The sequence below is a fragment of the Malaclemys terrapin genome, chromosome 17 (genome assembly GCF_027887155.1).
Source record: "Malaclemys terrapin pileata isolate rMalTer1 chromosome 17, rMalTer1.hap1, whole genome shotgun sequence".
NCBI classification, from domain to species: Eukaryota; Metazoa; Chordata; order Testudines; family Emydidae; genus Malaclemys; species Malaclemys terrapin.
In genome coordinates, this window is record NC_071521.1 from 22180509 (window position 1) to 22204290 (window position 23782).

Sequence of the window (23782 nt, forward strand, 5' to 3'; positions counted from 1 at the left end):
TGGCCACCAAAGCAGATCTTTGTGGGACTATTCAAAAAGCTAAGGTTGCAGGACACAGAAGTATTCCCCAAAATGTTTCAATGGTTTGCCAATGTCACAATAATGTGGCACAAAAGTTTCTCCCAAACCGATAACCTGGCTTGCTTCCTTAAGCAAGGGGACACAGCATAGGCGGAGGCATAACTTTTTTCCGCACCAAGCAAACACATAAGCTTTGTATGAAGTTTGATGTGCTCCTCATTGGGGTGTGTGTGGGGGGAGCAGGGGCAAATTCCCAACACAGACTGCTCCATCCATGGATGAAAGAGCTTCCAGTTCAAAGGGAATGGAACCACATTGCGCATACAGCATTACCATGAGGCCACACCCTTCCCTACTCTACCACTTCCCATTGTGGGACAGGCCGTGTCTGCTGAGAGAGTGATTCTATGTCCAGCGTGACAACTGAGCCAAACTTAACAATCAGCAATAAATAAATAGAGAACTTGGTAAATCAATGGTAAAGATTTCCTAAATTCAAAACCTTTGCAAATTAACTGCACTGCCTGGAATGAGCTACTACCTGAGCAACTGGGGCCGGGAAGGAGGAGAATCATCAGAAAACCCTTTGCAAATAAAGGAAATCTGTGTGCTGTGGACACCATTCTCTCCTTATAACTGACAAAAGTAAATAAGAAGTGGATAGGGACAGTCGAGGGGCAGCTCATCAGAGGCTAGTATCATCCTGTGGGCAGCACAAAGCACTAATGGGTGCTCGCAAGTGAAGTGCCTGGCGCCTGTAACATGTTTATCCTCCTTATTAGAAGCTGTGGACTCTTCCATTCTCTTGGTAGGGAACAGGTAGTTGCTAATTTCATGTAAGCTCATAGATTTTCTAGACTGCTAGGTTTTTCCAGATACCAGGCTGAGTTTATAAATACTGGTGAGGTTCTCACCTATCAGACTCCACTGCAGTCAGAGGTTTGACATCCACAGCAGTAGGGCTGTAACTGTGTTGGAGGCATTCCCACTTTGGATAGGGCTTCTCTCTCTGATCCTTCCGCCAAGAAAGCTCCAAGACTGATTCTCAAATCCGATGTTAACACCAGTCTGCATATTAAGTAGATGCCCAAATGGTTTCAATTCTGTCTCATTCGCTATGGCAGGACTTTGATATACATTCCAGATATACAAGAAAGCAGAACAATCACACTGTCCTCCTCTCACCTGTCCCACAAAACTACTAACCCTGTCCAATAGCAAACATGGTCTTGATGAAGGTTGGGATTTTGAAGGAAAGGTAGGGGAATTGGATGGCTCATCTCCCACTGAACTGGAATTGAATTTCAATGGGAGTTGTGTGGTCTAACTCCCTTCAGCTCCTTTGAAAGGACTTACTAAGATGTAATGTACTGACTCCAGGAGAATGAACTAAAATCCTGTCAGGTGCATCATGCACACTGTTTGCAAAACCCTGGCAAGCCGCTCCTGCTTTGGGTTCTGAACTTGGTGAAGGTTTATCGTGTAAGCAGCCCTATTTTCTCCCGGTGGTCACTAAAGCATGTCACAAGGGTGTCTCAGTTTTCACAGGCAGGGTTTCTCTCCCTCTTCTTTTTCTCCTTAGTAGCTTGAAATTTCAATTCTGTTTATTAAACTTAAACAGATGTATTATTGTAGGGTTGCTCAAAATGGCTGAGCAGGTAGCACTCATATAGAAGGAAATAAACAGCAAAACCCTTGTTCTGAAGGGGAAAGAAATCCCACAAAGAAATATCTCTGTTTGCAAAGTCCATTGCACGAGAAAATACATTTTTGGGGTGTCTCCTGCTCTTAAGTGTTCTCTTTAAATGGTATTATTCCTGCGGCACTGGAGCTGTGCTGACTAGAAACACTGTTAGAATAAAGACCTGCACAACAACACTCACAATTGCATTTAGAAGATGGATGATTTTGCACTGGTGTCATGGGCAGGAAGCCAACACAATCTTCAGCCTATTCAGTCTGCATGAGGTGCTGCTTCCTAGCTGGGAAGGGGCAGAGATCTGCTGGGAAAGATATCTGCAGACCCAGGGCTGTCCTTCGATGTGTTTGGAAAAAGCAGGGGTCACTACTGAGAGAACTCTCCCAGCTCTGAGCAATACAGGCCACAGAGAACATCATTCAGTGCCTTTCATAATCTAGGTGTCTGAAGGGGAAGTGTTAGATACTGGGAGTGCAAGTGACTGCAAGCAAACTGCAACCGATGTGTGTTCACATGGGGCGTTAGAACTTGTTCCACTAGGAGACAGATTTATTGGCCAGGACTCTGGGCTTCATCCTCCATTTCTAACAAGTGTCTTGGTATCTTTAATTCTCACCGCAACCAGAGATGGGCAGAAGGAATATTGGCTTAATGTCTGTTCAGTGGATGGTACCTCTAAGTGTGCAGCAGCCTCCTTTGTCCCCAGTAGTACATTGTCAGCATGCAACACATACCCACATCCTGTTCAGGGACTTCAACCCACAACCTTTCAGTTCAGAGTTGATAGTGTTACCAACTGAACTGCTCTAGAGACTCATCTGGGCACATACATCTGAAAAACCGGTCTCTTGTCACCAGTGATTCCAACTAGGGAGCAAAGTGCTTGAAGTGTGAGAGGATGCATCAAGAAGGAATTTACTTAATTTTGCCATTGGGATCCAAATCCCTTTGGTGGAGAATTCAGTTTGTCCAAGAACACCAGATCTAAGAGGTCAGGTGTGACGCCACTCAACTTTGTGTGCAGACATTCAGGATTCGTCTACACTGCAAAAAAGCTCCAGCAGCAGTGAGTCTCAGAGCCCGGTCAACTGACTCCGGTTCACACCTCTGGACTATAGTAGTGTAGATGTTCCTGCTTGGCCTGGAGCCTGGGCTCGGAGACTCGGCGAGTGGAGGTGGTCTCAGAGTCTGGGCTCCAGCCCGAAGAGGAACATCTACACTGCTATTTTTAGCCCTGTAGCGCAAGCTTTGCGAGCCCAAGTCAGCTGATCCAAGCTCTGAGACTTACTGCACAGAGTGGCTTTTTGCAGTACAGACGTACCGTTAGAGAGCTCGCCTTGTCTGCCGGCAGAAATGACTCATGACACTTGGGTTTTATGACCATCTCCTATACTGCAGGTGGGAATGGGCTATCTGTCTGAAGAGCCAGTGAACAGGAAGTTTTAAGGTCACAGGACCTTACCAGCCAGAATGATTCAGCAATGTAGCAAGTAGTGTAATGCACTATAGGTATTTAAAAGACATTCGTGCTAGCAGAGGAAACCATTCAGAATAACGCGAGAAGGTACCCTGCACTCAAGTGGGAGCACATACATTCAGAAGCCCATACGCTTATCTTAGCTTCCTTCAAACCCTACATTTTGAAAACTGATGACCTCTGCTCTCCTGATAGATCATACACCTTGGTTTGTTCTTGACCACGTGAGATTGTTTTGACACGTGTACGGGGAAGGCTTACAAAAATGTTGTATAGCAGAGGTTCTCAAACTGAAGCCTGGGGACCACTGGTGGTCTGTGGATCACTTGCTGGTGGTCCACAGAGACCTGCCCAGTCATACTGGGCTAGCTGTTAAAGTATATTGAAAGACACTAAAAATGCATTACTTTGCTAATGTTACTTCACCATTTAAGTAATTGCAGCAGTTCCCACAGGGATGTTGTTGGTCCTCAATGGGACAGGAGGTATTGACATGATAATCCCTCTGTGAAGATTTGTTCCACTCTATGAACAATTTAAGAACCACTGCTATAGAAGATGCACAGGTGAGATGAGCTAGTTTACAGTGGGACTTCAGAAAAAAGTTGATCTTGTAAAAAAATTCTATAAAACATAACAGACACTTTTTGCCATAATAATTTCTCTCAGTTCTAAATCAAACTCACAAAGGTAAAATCACTAACTAAAACGTTAAACTCAAAAATGGGAGTGGAGACAGAAGAGTATATATTTTTTTCTTATATTAAAATGCAAAAAAATGTGTTTCCTTAAAGTCTCCCTTCCTGATTTCTAGAGATACTAGTGCTCGTAAAACACAGCTGCCTTCATAACACGCAACATATGTTAAGAAGGCTACAAACGAATGCCCTCAAGGTGTACAGTTATTCATAGGTGCAAAGCCCAGTGGAGAACTGGTCTATTCAATGTTGTTTGATTATCCATGGCAAGGTGGCCCAGGGGACAAGAGGAGAGGTGGGGTGGAGGAGAAATAAAAGAAACTTCAAGTCACTTTAGATCGCAGCTGCCTGAAGATTTTAGAATGTCAGCCTCCCATTGGTGTGCCCACTTGAAAACATTAGAAAGTCTGTCAAGTCCACATGCTAGCTAACGGAACGGAGCACGTTCCTGGCAGAGGGCTGTGTCTGACACGTGCTCGGCTTCCCTCTGAAACTTAATTTTTTATTATATTTTATATATATATATATATATATGTGTGTGTGTGTGTGTGTGTATATACACACACACATATATATAAAATCATACACACATATATATAAGCACTTGGTTTCCAGGGGCTTTCATAATGAGGTCCACAGTGTTTAGAACTTAAATTCTTTTCTTTGTTTGGAACAGTGTTTTAATTTTTTTTTTTAATTAAAAGACAGTTTTAAAGCATGTTGGACTTCAAAAACATGAGTTTGTTCATGTCTTCTGGACTGAGCAGCCGCCTCCTTTTGATTAAGAGCGCCTGCTCACACATATTTACACATTCACTTCTGGCCCCGACAGCAGGCACTGCTAAGAGCCAAAAGGCCAACTTGGCTAGTTTCGTATGCTTTTGGGTAACACATGACCAGTACTGAAATAGATCAGGGGTGGCCTGGAAGAGGGGTTCTTGCAAATAATCGTAGACTTCATTTTTCCCAAACTGCTCTTCTTCCTGAGCTGGCGGGGCCTCCCCTGCTGCCCGTGGTTTCTTGGTAGAAGGTTCAAATTCTGGTTCTTCTGCCCAGGACTCTTTCACTTCATTGATCAATTCACAGACCTTGCCAATGATCTCTTCATGCTGGTATGGTGGGACTGGCCGCAGCTTCTGCTGAGGGTCCAAGATCATGGCTACTTTGTGTGCAGAGTGAACTTTGAAGTTCTCCTTCAATGCCTCCAGGAAGAGGTGGCAAAGCTTGCTGACTATGCCAGCGTCATTGGCTTTGGAAGTGAACAGTTTCTCCAGTTTCACGTAGGTGGGCAGTACCAGCTGCAGGGTGGGCCGGCTCTCATTGCTCAGTTCAATCACTGCTTGTTTCACTGGGGCCAAAATGGCCGCCAGGTTGCTGAGAAGATGCTTGTTCAGGTTTTGGATGAGGTTCATCTTCTTGGCTCTGCTGTAGAACTCGCATATCTGCTCATAACGCTCATGGACAAGCAGGAGGGAGTCAGTCACTGAGTTCCAGCAGGGTGGGGGAGACGTCTCCTCCAGAGAGCCAAAGGTCTCCTTTGAGAGGCCCGTGGATCCTGCCAAATCTTCACAGACATTCAGGAGCTCGATGACTTCGTGCATGTTGCGAGCCTGTAGTGTTCGCTTACTCAACACGCTCTGCACGACTGAGTTCAAGGCACAGGCCGAACAACGCAAGCACATGCCTGCCTTGGAGAACGCAGAGGAGTTGACTTTGCAGTCTGTGACGTACACTGTCCTGATTTCCGACATCACAAACTCAGACATCACGTTCTGCACCCAGTGGTGGATAAAATCACCATTATCTCGGATGTCCACACCCTTAATTCCCAGGACATAACTCTTGATGTGGTTGCCTTCAACCTGATAAGCTGTCAGGATGTAGCAGGAATCAGGGCCAACGCTCTGAGAGTGGCAAGTGACACCTATGCCTAGGCAGGCATTGCTGCCCAGGGCACAGGTGACTTTCACTTTCACTTGGTTGTACATCCGAGGCAAATGCTTCAGCGCCAGTGTGTTGAAGTTGCCAAGGATTTCTGTGACAGAGAAAGCACCGTAGCGAGCACCACTATCCACCAAGGTCTGGGCCAGCTTGATGAATTCCTTCCCGCTCACCACACTCAAAGCTCCGAGGTCGGTGCACATCACTCGCAGCAGCCTTTCAGCAATGTTCTGCCGCTCCTTCTCCGGGATTGCACTGTTTGCTACTGAACCACTTGCAGATGCTGCAGAAAAACAGAAAGAAACTTGTCAGGATCATTCCTTCTACCCAAGGAACAGGAACAACAAGGCCAGAATTTCTCCTCTGCACTTGCCCAGAGTATGGCAGGTACAGATCTATTCCTGAACCTAGGATATCCAGTGGGCCTCTATACCAAAGTGCTTCTAGATTCAGGCTGATCCAATGATAGACTTTTTCTCTTGCTTATAGCAGAGAGGAGCTTATCAGTATGTTTTCCCTGATTCAGTAACAGAAGCACAGCAAAAGTGGATTATGCAGGATTCAGCTGTCCTCATGGCCTTGGGCAGCTGCCCTCTGTCCCTCCCCAGAGACCTCTCTGTGGCACTGATCTAGGAGTTGTCTAATTAAGTTATAATCAAGGATGGTCCTGGTTTACAGGGTTAGCCGTTAGATCTTCGATTCACCTGATATGCTTAGTGTGCTAGGTTGGCCTTTCCATTCTTCTTCTATTTAGAATTCAGGACTCACATTAGCATCACATTATTTTAATAAGAGCTGCATCTACCTCAGTTTTGTCTGTACAAGAAGTCTGCCTTTTTTGGTCAAATGTACAGGTCTGAACACCAGTGTAGTTTAAGATTTTCTTTCTCCTTCCCTAGCTCTTGTCTAGTTTTTGTGACAGCTGCTGGGCTTTATTGTTGTGTCTGCCATTTTTGGACACACCACAGTACACAAAATATTAGGGTTTTAATGCATCTTGTTTCCGCAGGGAAGCTCGGCTGAGGTATTCTATCACTGCTGCTTTTATTTTTTTTAAAAATACCCCCATTTCCCACACGGTTTGTGACTGAAACACAAGATCATGTGACTTGCCCAAGGTCCGGTAGCGAATCAGTGGTTGAGCTAGAACCTTGTTGGCTGCCAGTAACTCTCTGGTGATGCCTAGGGCAATGATCTCTTTCCCTACAGCAAGGAAATCCAGACTCAGACCAGAAGTTACGACTCCCAGCAAGGCTAGTCTTGTTAATGAGTTCGGAGACAGGAGCTCTCTCTCAGCTTTTTTCCTACCATGACTACATTTCCACCACTTCTCCTGGAGTTTCCAGATATCCTCTACCCACATTTCAAAGGCGCTTTAGTGCGAATGAGTACAATAGTTTATAGGATGCTAATGGCACCTGAGATCTGGTGTGACTAGCTGAGAAAAAATACATGAGAAAAGTACTCCCGACAGGTGCGGGACATGGGCTTCGACCTGCCTGAACCACTGCTGTGACCCCACCAGGTACAGAGCCATTGATCCAAGGCCTACAGGGAAATGTAATGAGAAAACATGGCTACATACTATTATTGGCATTGTTTCTTTGGAGCTGTGGTTTCCACTTTTCTTCCACAACAGTCAGAGGTGATCTGGGTTGGTTAGAGGCAATATTGTTCTCATTGTCAGCTGTGGGGCATAAACAAGAAAGAGTTAATCAGAGGCGTAAGAGGAGCATTTCCTCACGATATTAAGGGAGACATACACACACACACAGCCGGCCATGTGCCAGGATGGATTGTGGGGCTACGAGAAATGCTGACTCTCCAGAAGACAGCAGGATAAAGAGAGCTGAACAGAAAAGGGGAAAATCTCCATTTACTACTTAACATTTACTTTTGTTTTCCTTAATTAGTATGACACCAATTTATTATATTTTCTGTTGCATTTAATATATATATTACCCACAGTAGAGAACAATATTATCATAAGGCTTGAAAACAACCAATCCTCATGTAATTTCCACTTGGGTTTCCCAGCTCCTGTAGCCCCCGTCTGAGTCCCTACCAAAAGGATTACAGCTAAGATGGCTGCCACGGTGCTCTGACCCCAATCCCAGTGTAACACCATGCCGCTGGGTGGGTCATCAGCAGTGGGGAGCTAACCTGGGACCTCTGGATATTAATGAATGGGCTACTGCACGAGCGAAAAGAGCCTCACGTGACCGTGTAGCCGGCTGGCTCATCAATCTCTAGGTGGGTTAGCCAACATGAGAGGGGCACAGAAGACATACCAAGGAGGCATGACCTACAGCAGTATGTGTGGAGTCAGGGACTGAAAGAACTAAAAACCTCTGCTGTGGCCAATAGGGAGGCTTCTGCATGGGTTGATCTGGACAAGCAGTCCACTGGACCAATCACAAGCCTGCAGTGAGCTAATGGGAGAAGGAGCAGCCTGACAGAAAAAGAGAGTTATGAGTTTGGAAGCTGGGAGAGAGGCACCTTGTTTGGGTGCTGCATTGGCAACACACTGGACCAACATCCCACGGGAACTCGTTTAAAGGCGATACAGGAAATGGTTGAACATGGAACCAGAACACAACCTGGCTAACTAAGCTGCTATTCTGCAGCAGAAGATCAAGTATAACAGGGTAGGGATTTGGTGTGGGCATGTCATGGGTCCCTCGACATGTCTGAGGTGTGTCCAGAATGGACTGTCCAGCGTTTGGAGGGCCCAGTGCCATGCTCCAAGACAGCAATCAGCTGGGGGAAAGGCTACTAGTATGTCAGGTCTCTAGAGGGGGTTGGCGAGAAAGAAGAAGCAGGCGTCCCCACATGATAAACTAGGAATCAGAAATGACTGGTTCTTCCCAAAGTTTGTCTATTCTAACTGCTCCATAGGAAACATCAGAAATGGCATTAACTCTGCATATGTACTGGTAGGTTAATGAGACATGCCTCATGTCTGCTATTAACTTTGTTCCATTAAGGCCCATTCACATGTCAGCCTTCTTCTGGTCTTGGCAGGGGAAAAACTGTATTTCCTTTATCTATTTCATAATAGTAGGGGATTTATTATGTGCAATTATCCGTTGGCGTTCAATGCGGAGTTAATAAGATTTGTGCATTTCAGTTTCATCCTCCTTATCAGTCAGGTTGTGAACTATATAGATCATGGTTCTTTAATTTCTCTTCATGCCTCCAATCCTTTAATCCAGGTTCAGCCTAGTTGTCCTTTTTATTTTTTAGCACTAGATTGCAGAAAAGGCATTATATGGTAGCACTCGACCTGAACAAAGTACCCTAAAGGGAGTGAAAGCTGGATATTGTACTGTGTAATTACAGAACAAATTCCTTTGCCTTGTATTCTGCCCTTCTAGTTCTGCATCTCAGCCTCCAATTTACATTCTAATCACTTCTTCCCATTGTGTAGCTATAATCTTCCCTAATTACCCTTTTAGCCTCCAGAATCACTGAAGTGCCAACAAGCCCCTGCTCTCACTCCTCAGGGCTAGCAGCATGTTCCTGGACTTCAGTCACTTACAGAGGAGGAACCAATGGACTCCTCATTTGGAGTGGAAAGAGATTAGACATTTACTACAAATGTTATGAAAGTTAAACTGGATTTCTGCATGGCTACAAATGCATTCAATGTGCAGTTATACCAGATCCCACATGCCTCAGGGCAATACGCTACTACTAGGGGCACAGTTATACTGTACTCGACAATCGACAGTTACGCCAGATTCCTCAGTCCAGCTGTGGAAGGGATACAAGCCGTGTTGTGTGTCACTGATTATGCAATTAATTCATTCAACAGTATGCCGGAGAGTCCTTGCCACTGAGAGCGCAGGGGTGCAGTACAGACACTCATCTGCAACTGCCTTTATTTCTCAGTTATGCAGCGCTCCACACTGGCTGCGCGACTACGGGGTCTCTCTCAGTAACTGTGGTCATTATATTGATTCAACCATTGCTCTGGTTGGTTACCACCTTCAGAATCTGACATCCCAATAAATAAAGCTGCCTTTAGCAATGGCACCCTCCTTGCCTTGCCCCCCACTTAAACCCAGATAATAAATACAAAGTAATTCATACCAAGCCACTATTACTCTTAGTGGGAAATGGGAGGGAAGACGAACTCTCCCTCAGGGGCAGAGGTGGGGAGAGCTAATGTACCATGATGCGATAGGCACCACATGAAGATCCAAGATAGGCAGAAAGGAGGTGCAAGGGACAGGCGTCAGAGGAGGGTTAAGTTAGGTGATGGGCAGGGAGGGTATTATGTTTTCTGTGGACATGGGGATGGGACATTCTGAGGGCTGCGGCCAATCAGATCACTGTGATTTATAAGTATCTAGAGAGCTGGGTGAGGTGACAGAGGGCACAGCTCAGTAGGAATAAAAATCACGTAAGGGAGCTTCCTGTTAACACAACTGTATCCTAAGCTAATAACGCACACGCCACAGAACATACAGAAACGAGGCCTGTGAGTTTATTAGCGCAGAACATGTGATGGAGTGAAGAGGAAGAGTCTGCAGATGATCATTTCTCTGAAACCCTTACTCACATTTGGCCTTCAAACTGCCATTCCTCCCTCACTGCACATGTCCCTGCCTGCCCCCCTTCTCTCCTTATCCCTTCCCACCCCATCTGTCAGTCAGGGATTCTCCCCAGAGTCGTGGCAATCGCTATGTGTTTACACTGTGTTCCAAGTGCAAGGAGAGATGGAGATTCTCCCAGTGCAAACACACAAGGTAAATACTAGAGCTGGTCGAAAAACGTAGAAAGGCTTTTCTGTTGGAGAATGCAGTTTCAAAGGTGGAACACTTCGCGAAAGCGTGTCAATTTCACCCAAGTTTAGTTTTTTGGGGGAAAAATTTGGACAATGTCAAAATGTCCCTTTTTGATTTTTTCAAACAGTTCGATTGACCCCAAACGGATTTTTTCCTAGAATTGTCTTTCATGGAGAATGTAGAAATTTCACAGTTTGTTTCTATAGGAATGAAGTTAAACGTGGAAATCGTGAAAGCCTTCGTGAAATGGACTTTCCATCCCCCATAGAGCTCTAGTCAATACAAACATGTGACAGGATCTGTGGGACAAGAGCCATCTCTCAGTTTTAGGATAACTGCCTCGAGGGGACAAGGGATTTCATCTGCCCATGGAATTTTGACCCCAATAGGAGAGGTGACTGATTAGTACCTGGATATTGTAGGGCTAAATGAGACAGGAGCGATTTAATTTGATATGCTCTGCACAAATGCCATGCATGCTTTCAATCTTCCTTTGAAAAGTGACCTCAGATACAAACACAACCAGACATCGGAGAGTCCGGCACTCCTGTAGCCACTGCCTTGTGCTCCCTGGTCTCTAGGTTTTTTCTGCAGATAAGAGGTAGAATTACTGGCACACTGGAAAGTGTAAACACAGGAAGCTCTATGGACACACAACTGGGTCAGTGTGAGGAATCAGTGCAGAATTTAATTCTCTGCTTTATCTGAAGTCTTTAAAAATAAATCGGAAGTGCCTGGCTTACCTGCATGGGACTGCATGTGCTCCAGCAGATTGTTATAAAACTGAAACTGGATTCCACAAGCTCCACAGGTGTAAGGTTCTGTGTGGGAGAGATCAGGTCAGAAGAGTCACACGGAGCGTGCGGAGAAATAGCACATATGCACATTTCATAATGGAACTCTGTTGTGCCTGAGAGCCCAAGCCAGCAAACCACTAGTCAGAAGAGCTGCTCACTTTACAGTGATTACGCATGTGAATAAGGGTTTGCAGAACTGAGCCCAGAGTTAGGTAATAGGCCCTGATTCAGGATAGCACTTAAGCATGTGACTTCCTGAATTACGGTCTTAGGCTCTAAATCTGCACACACTGATGCCTGTGCTTAACTTTACTCCTGCGAGAAGTCCCCTAGGAGTCAGCGGGACTACTACTGAAGTTAAGCGTATGCGAAATGTCTGCAAGATTGGGGCTTTAGTACGGGTACACATTGACAAAATACCCAGTTCCGTAACCTACCGCTTCTGGAGACTTGGTCTCTTTTTAGTTCCTTTCTAGTCTTTTTTGTCTTTCACTGAATTTAATTTTAGAAGCAGTTCTGTCATTTCCAGCCTCTGCCTCCTTTCCTGAGCAAGACGAGGCCAGAGGGAAAGGCAGAGCTCTGAGGGGGTGGAGCTCTGAGCTTGGCACTCCCAGCAGGGCATCAGGCTGTGAGAAATCCTGCTACCCAGAAGCTGGCACAAGTAGGAGTGTTGTGTGGGCAAGCAGCTTTCTGGCCAGCAGTCAAGCTCAGACCAAGGTGGGCTGGTTGCCCTGGGCAGTGGCACAGCAGCATTGGGTGGCTAGGGTGTACTGAGGGTCTGAGCAGGAGTGCAGCAAAGCAAACGGAGCTGCGCCAGGGGCCTGAGCAGAGCATCACAGCTAATCTGCCAGTCAGAGCAGAGAGATGGAAATGCTGTTAAAACTATGTCTTTAGTCAGTAGGAATGTGTGTACAGACTCACACTTGGACCACTAATGAGCTGAATGCTAGTTTAGTTCCAATCTGACAAGGAGAAGTAAATGGAAAACATAATTTTTTACTGAGCTGACCTACAAGTATATTTGCCGTTGCTTAGTTTTAATAATAGTATTAGTCGTCGTGCACTGATCACAAGATGTGCTATCAGGACACCATGTATAGCAATGTTGTCAGTGTGGCAATTTAATTCTGCATCTTCATCTATGCCAGCACATCTGCACCATTAGTCTGTGGTGTTACACTTCACAACAGTAGTTTGGATACAGAATGTATACTCTGCATATAAATGACTCTTATGGACTCTCTCGGGCATACACAGAGTAATACTCACTGCTAAAATATACTACCAATGTTTATCTACACGTGTAGGGAAAAATATGATCTTACATTCTATTCCTGAGAAATACCATTGCAAATCACATACGCACAAAGGAATTAGCAAGCATCTCAAAAGGTCCAGAACACTCACTTTCTAGGCATAACTAACTTGGCTACAACCCTGCAGTCAGATAGTGAAGAACAGAAACTAGAACAGAGCTGCATACGGTGGGAGGGGGAAAACCAACAAGGCCCTATAGTGGGGTGCTTACCCCGCTCCTGCCCTGAAGGGCCTAAAACAGCCCTGGGGGAAGGTTGTGGCTGGGAGCTGCTAAGCTGGGCTGATTGGGGAAGCAGCTGCAGCTGGGCCACGCCCCAATCAGGTCTCGGCTGGCCCTGTATAAGAGGCTGGGAGCCAGGAGCTCAACAGTCTCTCTCTGAGTGCAGAGAGAGAAGGGCCTGGCTGCAGCAAGCTAGAGATAGTGTACCTGAGTAGAGCAGGGCTGAGGAAAGGCTGGGGAGCTCCAGCCTGGAAAGTCCCAGGCTGCGGCCTAGTACTAGGCCAACAGGTATTGGGGGTTGCAGAGGGCAGCTCAGGGCTAGGCCAAGGCAGCCGATCCAAACCCTCCTTGCCAGTGATGAGTGGCCTACACTGCAGTCTGCCCCAGGGAGCAGGGGCTAGTTGGTGACTGGCAGTGGCCTAGTGCTGAGGCAAGGTGGGGATAGTGGGTGGGGGTTCCCCAGGGAGGGGAGACCCAGCTCTGTGGGGTACTGCTGGGGGGCAGCATCCCAGTAATAGGGGCACTGGGGTCCTGGGAGGGACACGGGGGCCAGTGCAGAGGACAAGGCGGATCACTGGCCTGCAGAGGGCGCTCCAGAGGCTGGTGAGCTAATTCCCTGGACGACCAGCAGGAGGTGCCGCAGGGGTGAGTCCGGACGTCTACAGGCCCCCTGCACAGAAACCTAGGAAGCTGAGGCATCGGAAAACAACCGTAGGGATTAAACACACACCAGCGAAACAACAGACAGAAGCTATACGAGCATCTGTCCAATTGAAATGAGGGGAACACTGAGGCTGTTCCAGCTCAGCTCAGCCCTTCATTTAATTTGACATCATTCCCTTTATGCTCCCGCCACATTCTCAAGATGGTGTGGAAGTTTGGAAATATTGTAACTAAATCAAAATGGTTGTTAGGGGAAAGCAGGAGGCTTTGGCAACTGAACACAAGGCATTTAGGGGTTGTGGCACTTGAGGTGGAGTGGGAAGCTGTTTGGGAATGTGGGACAGATATACAGACTGGAAGTTTCTAGTAAAATGATCAGCAGTGAAATAGTTAACAAGGGCAACTAGTAAACTATCACTAGGTTTCAGAGTCAATATGATTAACATGAATGGGGCAATTCACAACGCTCAGAGTCTGTTTCAGGCTGCCGACAGACTCAGGAAGACAGCACTGCATTAATTTCTATTTGGTTCATATTTTGAAAGTTTTCTTCACTTTTAAAAAAGTATTATAAAATTTAAAAAGTTGGAATTCTGCTGCTCAATTCTGTATCAAGGGGTAAATTCTGTGGCAAGTTCTGCAGAATTCTACAGGATCCTGAACATAAACACTCAAAAAACCCATCCCTCTCCTCTACCCCAAACTCAGAGATACAGGACATCTTTCTGGGAAGTACAGCACAATAAAAGAGCATAAATCAATTACACTAAATCCAGTACCCTAAAGCTGCATGCTTCTCTTCTTCATTATTTCCTTCAATTCTTTATCCTCTTCATCTCTCCTTCCAAACTCATCTCGTCCCACTGGACTCCACACCTATTTTCTTTTTTCCTTGTCATTTCTCTTTTTAAATTCTCAAATTTTCTATTTTTAAAAAGCATCTTCTTTCTCCTAGTTATCCCTTCCCTTTGTTGTCTACCCATTTCTCTTGAACTCTGTTCCTTTGCTAGTCTCTCTCCACTCCCCACCCTTCATGCTGTCCAGCTATCTCTCAATTCCTCACCTCCCCATCAGAGGAGATTGTTTCACCATCCCTGCTGGGAATGGCCCACCCCCGGGTATCATTCTTGACTCCTCTCCCATTGATCTCCTCCCAAACATCTCTGAAGTCTTTCCTTTCTGCCCTGCTACAGAAGTGTCATGCCCTGGACTCTTGCCTAGGCTAGTGAAACCTCTGTGACCTACCTGTCACTTGCCTTACACCCCTCCAGACTACCCAAAATGTCCCCGTCATGGTCACAGTGCTAGGTGAACGTGTTCCCTCCTCTCTGTCCCCTCCGAATGCACCCCCTCAAGTACCAGGCTTTGTGCCTTTACCTCTCCTGGGCTGGAATTCTGTGATTCTCCCACTCCTAGACTGGGCCCTGGGCTACAATACCCTGTATAGCAACCGTTCTTTTCCCAGCAGATCTGTTTGAGTTAGAGCGCCTGGGCGTATTCCCTTCCGGAGTCTGAGAGCAGTGTTGACAGCCTTCTGAAACCAGAGGATTCCTTATTTTGCACTTGGAACAAAGCAATTAGAAAAGAAGGATTTGAAAACAGTCAGCAGTCTGCACACATTTCTATCTTGCCTATAGGCGTAATGTCCACTTCTTCAGACACGCTTACTTGGTCCCTGAATCTCAATTTTGTTCCCCTGAATAATACACCCCTCTCGAGGATGTTCTTTTTTCAATTTGCCACAGTTCTTGCGATCTCCTGTGTTCTCGAACCTTATGCTGAGTCATTCTTTTCCTTCCTCTTTGTTTTTCTGAACAGCCCCCTATTAAACTATGCCAGCATATTCATCCACTCATAACCAGGTCAGAATACAATACTCAGAAGTTATTACAGAGCAGCTCCAAATATGTCACTCATAGACTCATAGACTTTAAGGTCAGAAGGGACCATTATGATCATCTAGTCTGACCTCCCGCATGATGCAGGCCACAAAGCCGTCCCAACCCCTTTCCCTTGACTCTGCTGTTGAAGTCCACAAATCCTGTGGTTTAGAGACTTCAAGTAGCAGAGAATCCTCCAGCTAGCGATCCCTGCCCCATGCTGCGGAGGAAGGCGAAAAACCTCCAGAGCCTCTGCCAATCTACCCTGGAGGAAAATTCCTTCCCGACCCCAAATATGGCGATCAGTAGAACCCCGAGCATGTAGGCAAGAGTCTCCAGCCAGACCCTCATTGGCCATTATACTATTTACCAGCGATGGCACGCTGTTCCTTTGACTAAAATCACGTTATCCCATTAAACCATTCCCTCCATAAACTTATCTAGCTTAATCTTAAAGCCAGACAGGTCCTTCGCCCCCACCGTTTCCATCTCCCCGCATCGAAGCTGAAAGGTGCCAGCATCTGCTATCACCCCCTTTGGACCAAACTGGATGGGTACTGTAACAGACCCAGACCAGTGGGGTACAGGAGTCTGGTAGAGGGCAAATATACTGGTCACTGGATGAGTAGTTTTCTGTTCCCTGAGTGACCAGAGCAGGGGCTGCACTAGAGTAATCAGGAACCTGCTAGAACCAGTTAAGGCAGGCAGGCTAATTAGGACACCTGGAGCCAATTAAGAAGAAGCTGGTAGAATCAATTAAGGCAGGCTAATCAGGGCACCTGGGGTTTAAAAAGGAGCTCACTTCACTTTGTGGTGTGAGTGTGAGGAGCTAGGAGCAAGAGGCGCAAGGAGCTGAGAGGGTGTGCTGCTGGAGGACTGAGGAGCACAAGCGTTATCAGACACCAGGAGGAAGCTCCTGTGGTGAGACTAAGGAAGGTGTTTGGAGGAGGCCATGGGGAAGTAGCCCAGGGAGTTGTAGCTGTCATGCAGCTGTTACAGGAGGCACTATAGACAGCTGCAGTCCGCAGGGCCCTGGGCTGGAACCCGGAGTAGAGGGTGGGCCCGGGTTCCCCCCAAACCTTCCAATTGACCTGGACTGTGGGTTCTTCCAGAGAGGAAGGTTTCTGAGCTGTTCTCCAACCCACATGGTGAATCTCTGAGGCAAGAAAATCCACCAATAAGCGCAGGACCCACCAAGATAGAGGAGGAACTTTGTCACAGTACGTATGGGAAGATTTCACATGCCCTCACATGCCCCCATTACACAGAACTTCTGGGTTGAAGCTGGGACCTGACCCTACCACTTTCTCATCTGATTGTCTGCTGGGGCATCAGGCAGGCAGTGAGCCCTTATCCCCTACAGTGCCAGCCACCATGGCTTTACTCTAGGGTTTCTAGGCAGCACCCCTGTGATCAAGACAGGCCTGGCCCCCCCACAAAGCTGGTGTTAACCAAGCAGTAACTCCTGGGCTCTGGTTCCCCATTGTCAGGTGGGGCCCCCAGCTTTGGCATGCCTTCTCAGGGTGTCGGTCCCCTATGCTAGGCTACGTGGGTATGAGGAAACCATTTCCCTTTTGAGTGACAATCCTTCGTTCTCTCTCCAGAGACCAGTTCCTCGCTCTACCCCATCTCCAGGATGGTTGCGCGTCAGGCTCTACTGTGGAGACACCCCAGTTTCCACGATAAGGGGCGGCAGCGGACTTGCTTTCCTAGCCATTCCAGGTGGCCTCAGAGTCCTTGCACCGAAGCCAGCTTGGTTCACACACTGTGTGGGGAATAGGGCAGAATTCTCCCCCCCACCAACCCAAGCCCATGTGCATTCTCACAGACACCTGGGAGGGCTTCTAAGCTTCCCATCTCTGTTCCCTGGCCGGGGCGGGGGGTGGGGGAGGGAAGAGCCCCTCATTCTCCCAACTACTCGTTTCCATTTACAAAGGCAGTCTGCAGCTCCTGTGAGTGAGCCGAGCCGTTTGTCTCCATCTGCCCCTGAGCTTGACCACGTAGCCGAGCTGGACTGTGGCTTAAACTTGCATCGTATGCTCCAGAGGAGTCGGCTGTGTAACTCCCTCCCTCCCGAGGGGGAGTCATACAGTTACTCCACAGCTTTGAGATGCAGGATGCCCCTCTGGAGCCATGGTCCTCCTGAGTGGACGTGTGAAGCAGCCGTTTTCTTGGCCGACACACGGGGACCCTCCAGAGCTAAAAAGCATGAACTGCTACTGCACCAGCTAATGGGCCAAGGCTCCATAGCTGGCGTCTGTGACCACTCGGATCCTCTGTGGATCAGCACGGACGAGGACTTGTCACCTACACTAACTATACTAGTGGTTAGAGACTGGGCAATTCCAGGCCATGTGACCCAGTCTGTTACAGACATGGCACCGCTTCTTCCCACTCGCCCGGGGGCCCCTCTCAGGCGTCCTTTCCCTCGCTGCACTAAGTCCTCTCCCCTAAGTGGCTTTACCTGTTCCCTGTATCTGGGGAACACCCACTCTGGGGTCCCATGTATGGGCCATTTCCCCTTGTGTTTCCTCTGATAACTAGACCTGATACCCACATACTCATCAGTCAGTTGCCCTGCGGCATGGAGGTCTCTTGGCTACTTATCCACTAACCACATCTTAAGGAAAGGTGAACACAAATCCTGACACTGTTACAAACCCCAAGCTTTGCTCCATTTGCCTAGGTAAACTCCCGGCTGCATCACCACCTCCATATAAATCAACCCCTTAATCATTTAACCCCCTTAAAATCTTTTCCTATCAGCCTCTGGAGTCAGTTCAGATTGAAATTGTTCATAATCCTCAGTCTGTCCCATCCATTTGGCTGCTGGTCTCTATGGCTCTCCCCCGGCCTGCGAAGGGATTAGAAAATACAGCCAATCTGCAGGGGGACGGATCACAAGCCTTTGCAAAGCAGTGAGGTAGGCATCAACATTCGCCCCTTACCCTGCCTGAAACTGGGGGAAACAATTTAGCATCTTTGCTCCCTGTGGAATCAAAATCACCTCTCACTGCGCTGACCTTCTGATTCCTCCCCCTGCTTCGCTTCTCCATACACCTCTAATACCAACTCCCCACCTCACCTTCCTGGGTCCAGCTCTGTCCTGTCTACCAATCATTCCTCCCCTCTTGCTATTCCTCCGCCGGGGCCATGTTCTCACCAACCACACTCATCTTCATGCTCCCTTTGGGTCCTTCAAATACTGCCTCGCACATTGCCCCTTAGGCCTGCAACGACCTCGCTGGCCCTGCTACTCGTGCGAAAGTCTTCTCCTTCAAATCTCTCCTTTCCCCACTCCTGTGCTACTTACTCATTTAGAATAAAATAAGGATGAGTTTGAGAGATCGGTTCACCAGACCACACCACCTCTCAATGCACTGCCCTTCTCTCCCCAGCCTTACAGCCAGAATTCACATTGGCAACTCACTACAAGAGCTGCCTCAGCTGATGGCCAGGAAGCAGCCTGCATTAGCCTAAAATGATCCTCGGGGCTCATCTTCCACCTGTGTGACTGGGAGTGAGAGAGAGTGAAACAGAGAGAATGTCCCGTGGCTCTTAGGGAAACGTTACCACAACAAATGTCCAGCCCTAGCAAGCTGCCTGCACATTCAAATATAGCTCATCTGCTTAAAGCTTTTAAAATGAAAACTAGTTTTTGCCGATTAATAGACTCTCCAAAATCAGAGAGGCTTTGTAGGTCCCAAAGACAGGCTCAGCTAAATAGTAGCCCAATTGCTTGCTATGAAATTGGATCTGCTACTCTACATAATCCCAACGAGATATGGATGATGGAATGCCATAGGACAACACAATCCTCTCAAGGGTCAACCCTCTATTTCGTTCTCTCTCTGGTTGCAGAGTTCAGATCAAGTGGAAACAATGAGATAAATTGTGTTTTGAAGGACTGTAGGTCTAAATTCTGGCCATGTAAAAATGCCAGGTCTTTTGTTTTACTTATCTGCAACTGAACCAGAGCATTCCAGACAAGCAGAGAGACCAGGCAGGCTCCTTAGCCACCAACGCCTTAAAATTCGGGCATGCTTGGACAAGTGCATGCTAAAATCTAAGGAAAAGATTGTGTGTGTGCACATGGGGTGCAGGAATGACTGAATGTACCTTAATCATGCATGTGGATGAAATGCTGGTGTCTATTCTGGAATATACGGCTTCACCACTCCTAAGAGTCAAGGTTAAAAACTGAGCAACCCAAATCCCTGTATATTAAATACTGACCCATTACCAAAGAGTCGGCCAGTGGCACAATGCCCATTCTTACATCACTAAGAGCTCAACGTGCCGAGCCATTAAGAGACATTTTCCGGTATATACATGTAACTCAAAAATGGGTTCATTTTTAAACTTCAAGCCTTGGTCTATTAGAACATGTGTCTTTGCCATGTTTGATAAAACCTGACACTCAAAGGTTGGAAGTGATCCAAAACGACACAGCAGCCACTGACTGTCCCCTTACGACACTGGTTCGTGTCTCTCTCATGTAAACCCTTAAGAGCCACAGACAGAAGTGATGCTTTTTATATTTTGGCTCACAGACCAGTAATAAAAAACAATTATTCATGAAAAATGCTAACAGGACAGGACAACCACCAAGGCTGGGTGGAGACAGCACCACAAACATCCATCACACTTACTTTGTAAAAGCGGGAAAGGATTTGAAATCAGGGGACTTGCGGTTTCTGCAAAAAAGAAAGAGATGTAAACATTGAGACTGGCAGAGACCTTGTTGCATCCTCTTCAGTTCCTTTATCCTTACTCCTACACCACACCTCCAGAGTCAGGAAATTATTACCTGTACAGCGCTGTACTTTGTCTCAGGACTGAGGAGCTGGTTCTTTCAAAGTCTGAGGAATTCCTATTTTGAAATGTTCACAGTTTTTGAAGATACACTGTAATGCTAGCTATACAGTAATGGGGCTAGTCAACAGTGGTCAGTGCCAGCCCCAGAAAACCTGGGGCCCCTTACAAGTCCTTTTGACTGGGAGACCCTGGCTGCAAACCCCAAGATTCAGTGTGCATCTTCCTCCAACTCTTTCTCCAAACTCCTAGGCCTCTCGGGCTCAGGGAATATTCCATCCCATCTCCTAGAACTGGAAGGGACCTTGAAAGGTCATCGAGTCCAGCCCCCTGCCTTCAGTAGCAGGACCAAGTACTGATTTTGCCCCACATCCCTAAGTGGCCCCCTCAAGGATTGAACTCACAACCCTGGGTTTAGCAGGCCAATGCTCAAACCACTGAGCTATCCCTCCCCCCATAAAGCGGGAGCAGAGTTAAATTACAGTTGGAGGAAGCACTTGGGTAGGTAACAAGTCTTGTATCCAAAACTAGTGTACTTTTGTGGGGGCTCATGGGAATACTGGGTGGAAGTTCCCTATGACATGGGGCATCTTGCATGCTTTCCCCTCCCCTCAAGATCTGGCTGTGATAAAAAGGAACAGACATCCCAAATTCCCAACTAGCTTTCAGTCGACCTAAAGCAGCTTGTACTTCACATCCCGGTGCATGAGCATTGGACATTTCAAGCTATCCGAGGCAGCCTGCTACAGCTGCAGGCTTGGCAGTACTGCCACTAGTGGGGAACCTCTGCGTGTTGAGCCTCTGTGGAGGGAGAAGAATCCATTTCAGTGTTAATTCGGTCACTCAAAAGGGTTTGTGAACTGGCCTCTGTCCCATGTTGAGAAAACTGTAAATCGCTGCATCAGTGCGTGACGCTCTCAGGGGTGCAGTCCCTGAGGGTGCAGCCTTGGGGAGCTAGACGTGAGTAACGGGGCCTTTCTTGCCAAACCTCACTGGCCAAGCACGGCAAGTTTCCTGCTAAATATTTTAACATGATAAAGACATGCCATGCCAAAGAGGGCTTTGATCTGCAGGGGGCCAAGGTCAGTTGACAATGGATGGATGGATGGATTGGTAGCACTACGGGGAGGATATGGACGGATGCAATACACAGTGCAGCATACGGTACAGAATACTGCTGACTGTTTAAAGCATTTCTATTACTTGATGATGCACAAAGGCTGTCCATTGCAGTCAATGGAGAAGACTCTCCACTGGCTTCTAGACTGGGCCTACAGAGCCTTTGAGAAGGACAGACATTACGCACACACTGTATGTACCCACACACAGACAGAAACGGCTACTTTTTAAAAAATCCTTTAACTGTGCAACAGCAATACTGAATTTGTATTAACTCCACCTCCCTGACCCCTCTCCCTTTCCCTCCCCTCCCCAGCTCCATCCCAAGCCCCCTGCTTGGCTCTCCCAGTCCTGCACCCTCCTGCTTCCAGGAAGCTGACTGCCCACTCACTGGCTCCAGCCACTTCCTTCATGCTGCTCCTGCCTGAATGCTGCTCCCCACACTGCTGCCTGCTGCCCCAGCCCAGAGACGTGAGAACAGGGAGGGAGGTGGGAGAGCTTCTGGGGCACACATAGGGGCCCGGGAAATGACAGACAACCCATGTAGACCCTTGTCAGGCCCCACCTTTGGGAAACACTGCCCTAAGGGTCAGTAAGGCTTTTGTAGGTCAAAATGAAAACTTTACACTCCACCCAGCAGCTAATCTGGCCCAGGAGGGTAGCAGAGCCAAAGGAGTTCGATCCAACATCATTCCACGTGGCCTCACCCTGTCATGCTCCCAGGGCCAAACTCAAATCCGAGCTCCTCTGCTTTCCAACCATTCCTTCCCACACCCTAGCAGCACGGTATCGCCTCTGGATATATGGGCTGGATCTTGCAGAAAACACCACTGTCTGCAACATACTACGGGCCACTCTTTGGACCCACGTCCCTGTTCATGGATTCACGGAGTGTAAAGTCACAAGGGACAATTAGATCCTCTCGTCGGAGCCCTGTGTAACACAAGCCTTTACATTTCACCCAGTTACCCCTGTATTGAGCCCAATAACGTGGGTCTGACTAAAGCACCTTCCAGAACAGAAAGGCACCTGGTCTCGAAGACAGGAGGAGAGGGAGAAGCCACCACGTCCCTTGGGAGTGTGTTCCAATGACTAAACCCCCTCACTGTTTATACACTTATACAGTGTAATCTTTACAATGCTCCTGTGTCTCAGCATCACACCTCCCCCATGTCATCCCCACCCATCACAGCCATTCCCAGCACAGCCTGCTGCATGGGAAGGCTGAACTGTCAGAGCATCCATCCACTCGGGGTCCCCTGTAGCCTGGTCATGCTGAGAGCAGCCCCAAAGCAACCAGCTGCTTCTATTCGCCTGGAAAACCAGGGAGCTGCTGATGCTCCCATGCCGGGGTGGGGTAGGGGATCTTTGGGGCCAGGACCAAGTACAGAGCCTTGGTTTCCTCTACAGAAGTGGCACAGCGTTCATACATCCTGGACGGCTTCCATGCCCACCTGCGCTGCTGGGTGATGGTGTTATTATTGGTATCATGGAGGAGCCTACTAGCCCCAAGCAAGATCAAGGCTGCATTCGATTGGGCACTTCCCCAAGGAGCTTGTCTAACTAGACAACACAAAGGACGGGAAAAGAAACAGGAGAGCCAAAGAGGGGGAATGACTTGTCCAAGGTCACCCAACAGGTCAGCGGTGGACCTGGGAACCTAGGTCTCCTGAGTCCCAATCCAGTGCCCCCCCCTTTGGTGTGTGCGACTGTGCTATCAAACACATGGTGAATGCATGTGTGATTGCCTGACCGGCGCTCTCTTCCTCCCTCTCTTCCCCTCGCAGGTCCAAATGACCGAACACAGCGCACTGTTCCAGTAACAGGAGGTTGATCACAAACAATTTTTGGGCCCTGAGAATTCTCAAAAGGAAGGTTTTAAGGATGTAAAAACCAGTTTGAAATGAATGAACAACACACATCAGACTCCTTCTCAGGCATGGCCGAGCCCTAGCTCCAAACTGGCCTGTAAATGGTTAACGGTGAGTGAATCCCAACCAGCCAATTCCCTTCTCACTACTCAGGCGGTTTGATTCGTTCCGGCCCCTCTCTCATCTCAGATGATGAAAGCCAGCAAGGTCCAGGTCATTTCCAGGCTCTTAGTGCAGGCTGTTTGGGCTGCAGAGGGAAGAGTTTTGCTATTTCCACTGGACAATACTTTAAAAGCGCCATGGAAACCTTTCAGTCACGCTCAGGGTACAAAAGCTGGTTTCAACAAAAATCACAATGTTGGGCTAGTTTCAAGCTGACAGCCTCGAGTCCCCTGAAAGATTTTTACACTACAAACAGAGAATAGCGTGCTGCCTTAGCCTGCGAAGCTCAATTCCTGACACACCATTCCT

At 47.7% G+C, this 23782-nt stretch overlaps 1 protein-coding gene across 9 annotated transcripts in view; it reads right to left on the bottom strand.

The window, feature by feature from the left end:
• Nucleotides 1-4484: 4484 nt before the first annotated feature.
• ZNF618 (zinc finger protein 618) overlaps nucleotides 4485-23782 on the bottom strand; it is a 273275-nt gene continuing 253977 nt past the window's right edge. For all 9 annotated transcript variants that reach the window (XM_054007916.1, XM_054007915.1, XM_054007910.1 and 6 more), the window contains 4 exons: nucleotides 20159-20203; nucleotides 11373-11450; nucleotides 7422-7523; nucleotides 4485-6119 (listed from right to left, as the gene is read on the bottom strand). In XM_054007916.1, coding sequence (XP_053863891.1) covers nucleotides 4606-6119; nucleotides 7422-7523; nucleotides 11373-11450; nucleotides 20159-20203 — 1739 coding nt within the window. In that variant the 3' untranslated portion in view covers nucleotides 4485-4605. The remainder of the gene's footprint in view (nucleotides 6120-7421; nucleotides 7524-11372; nucleotides 11451-20158; nucleotides 20204-23782) is intronic.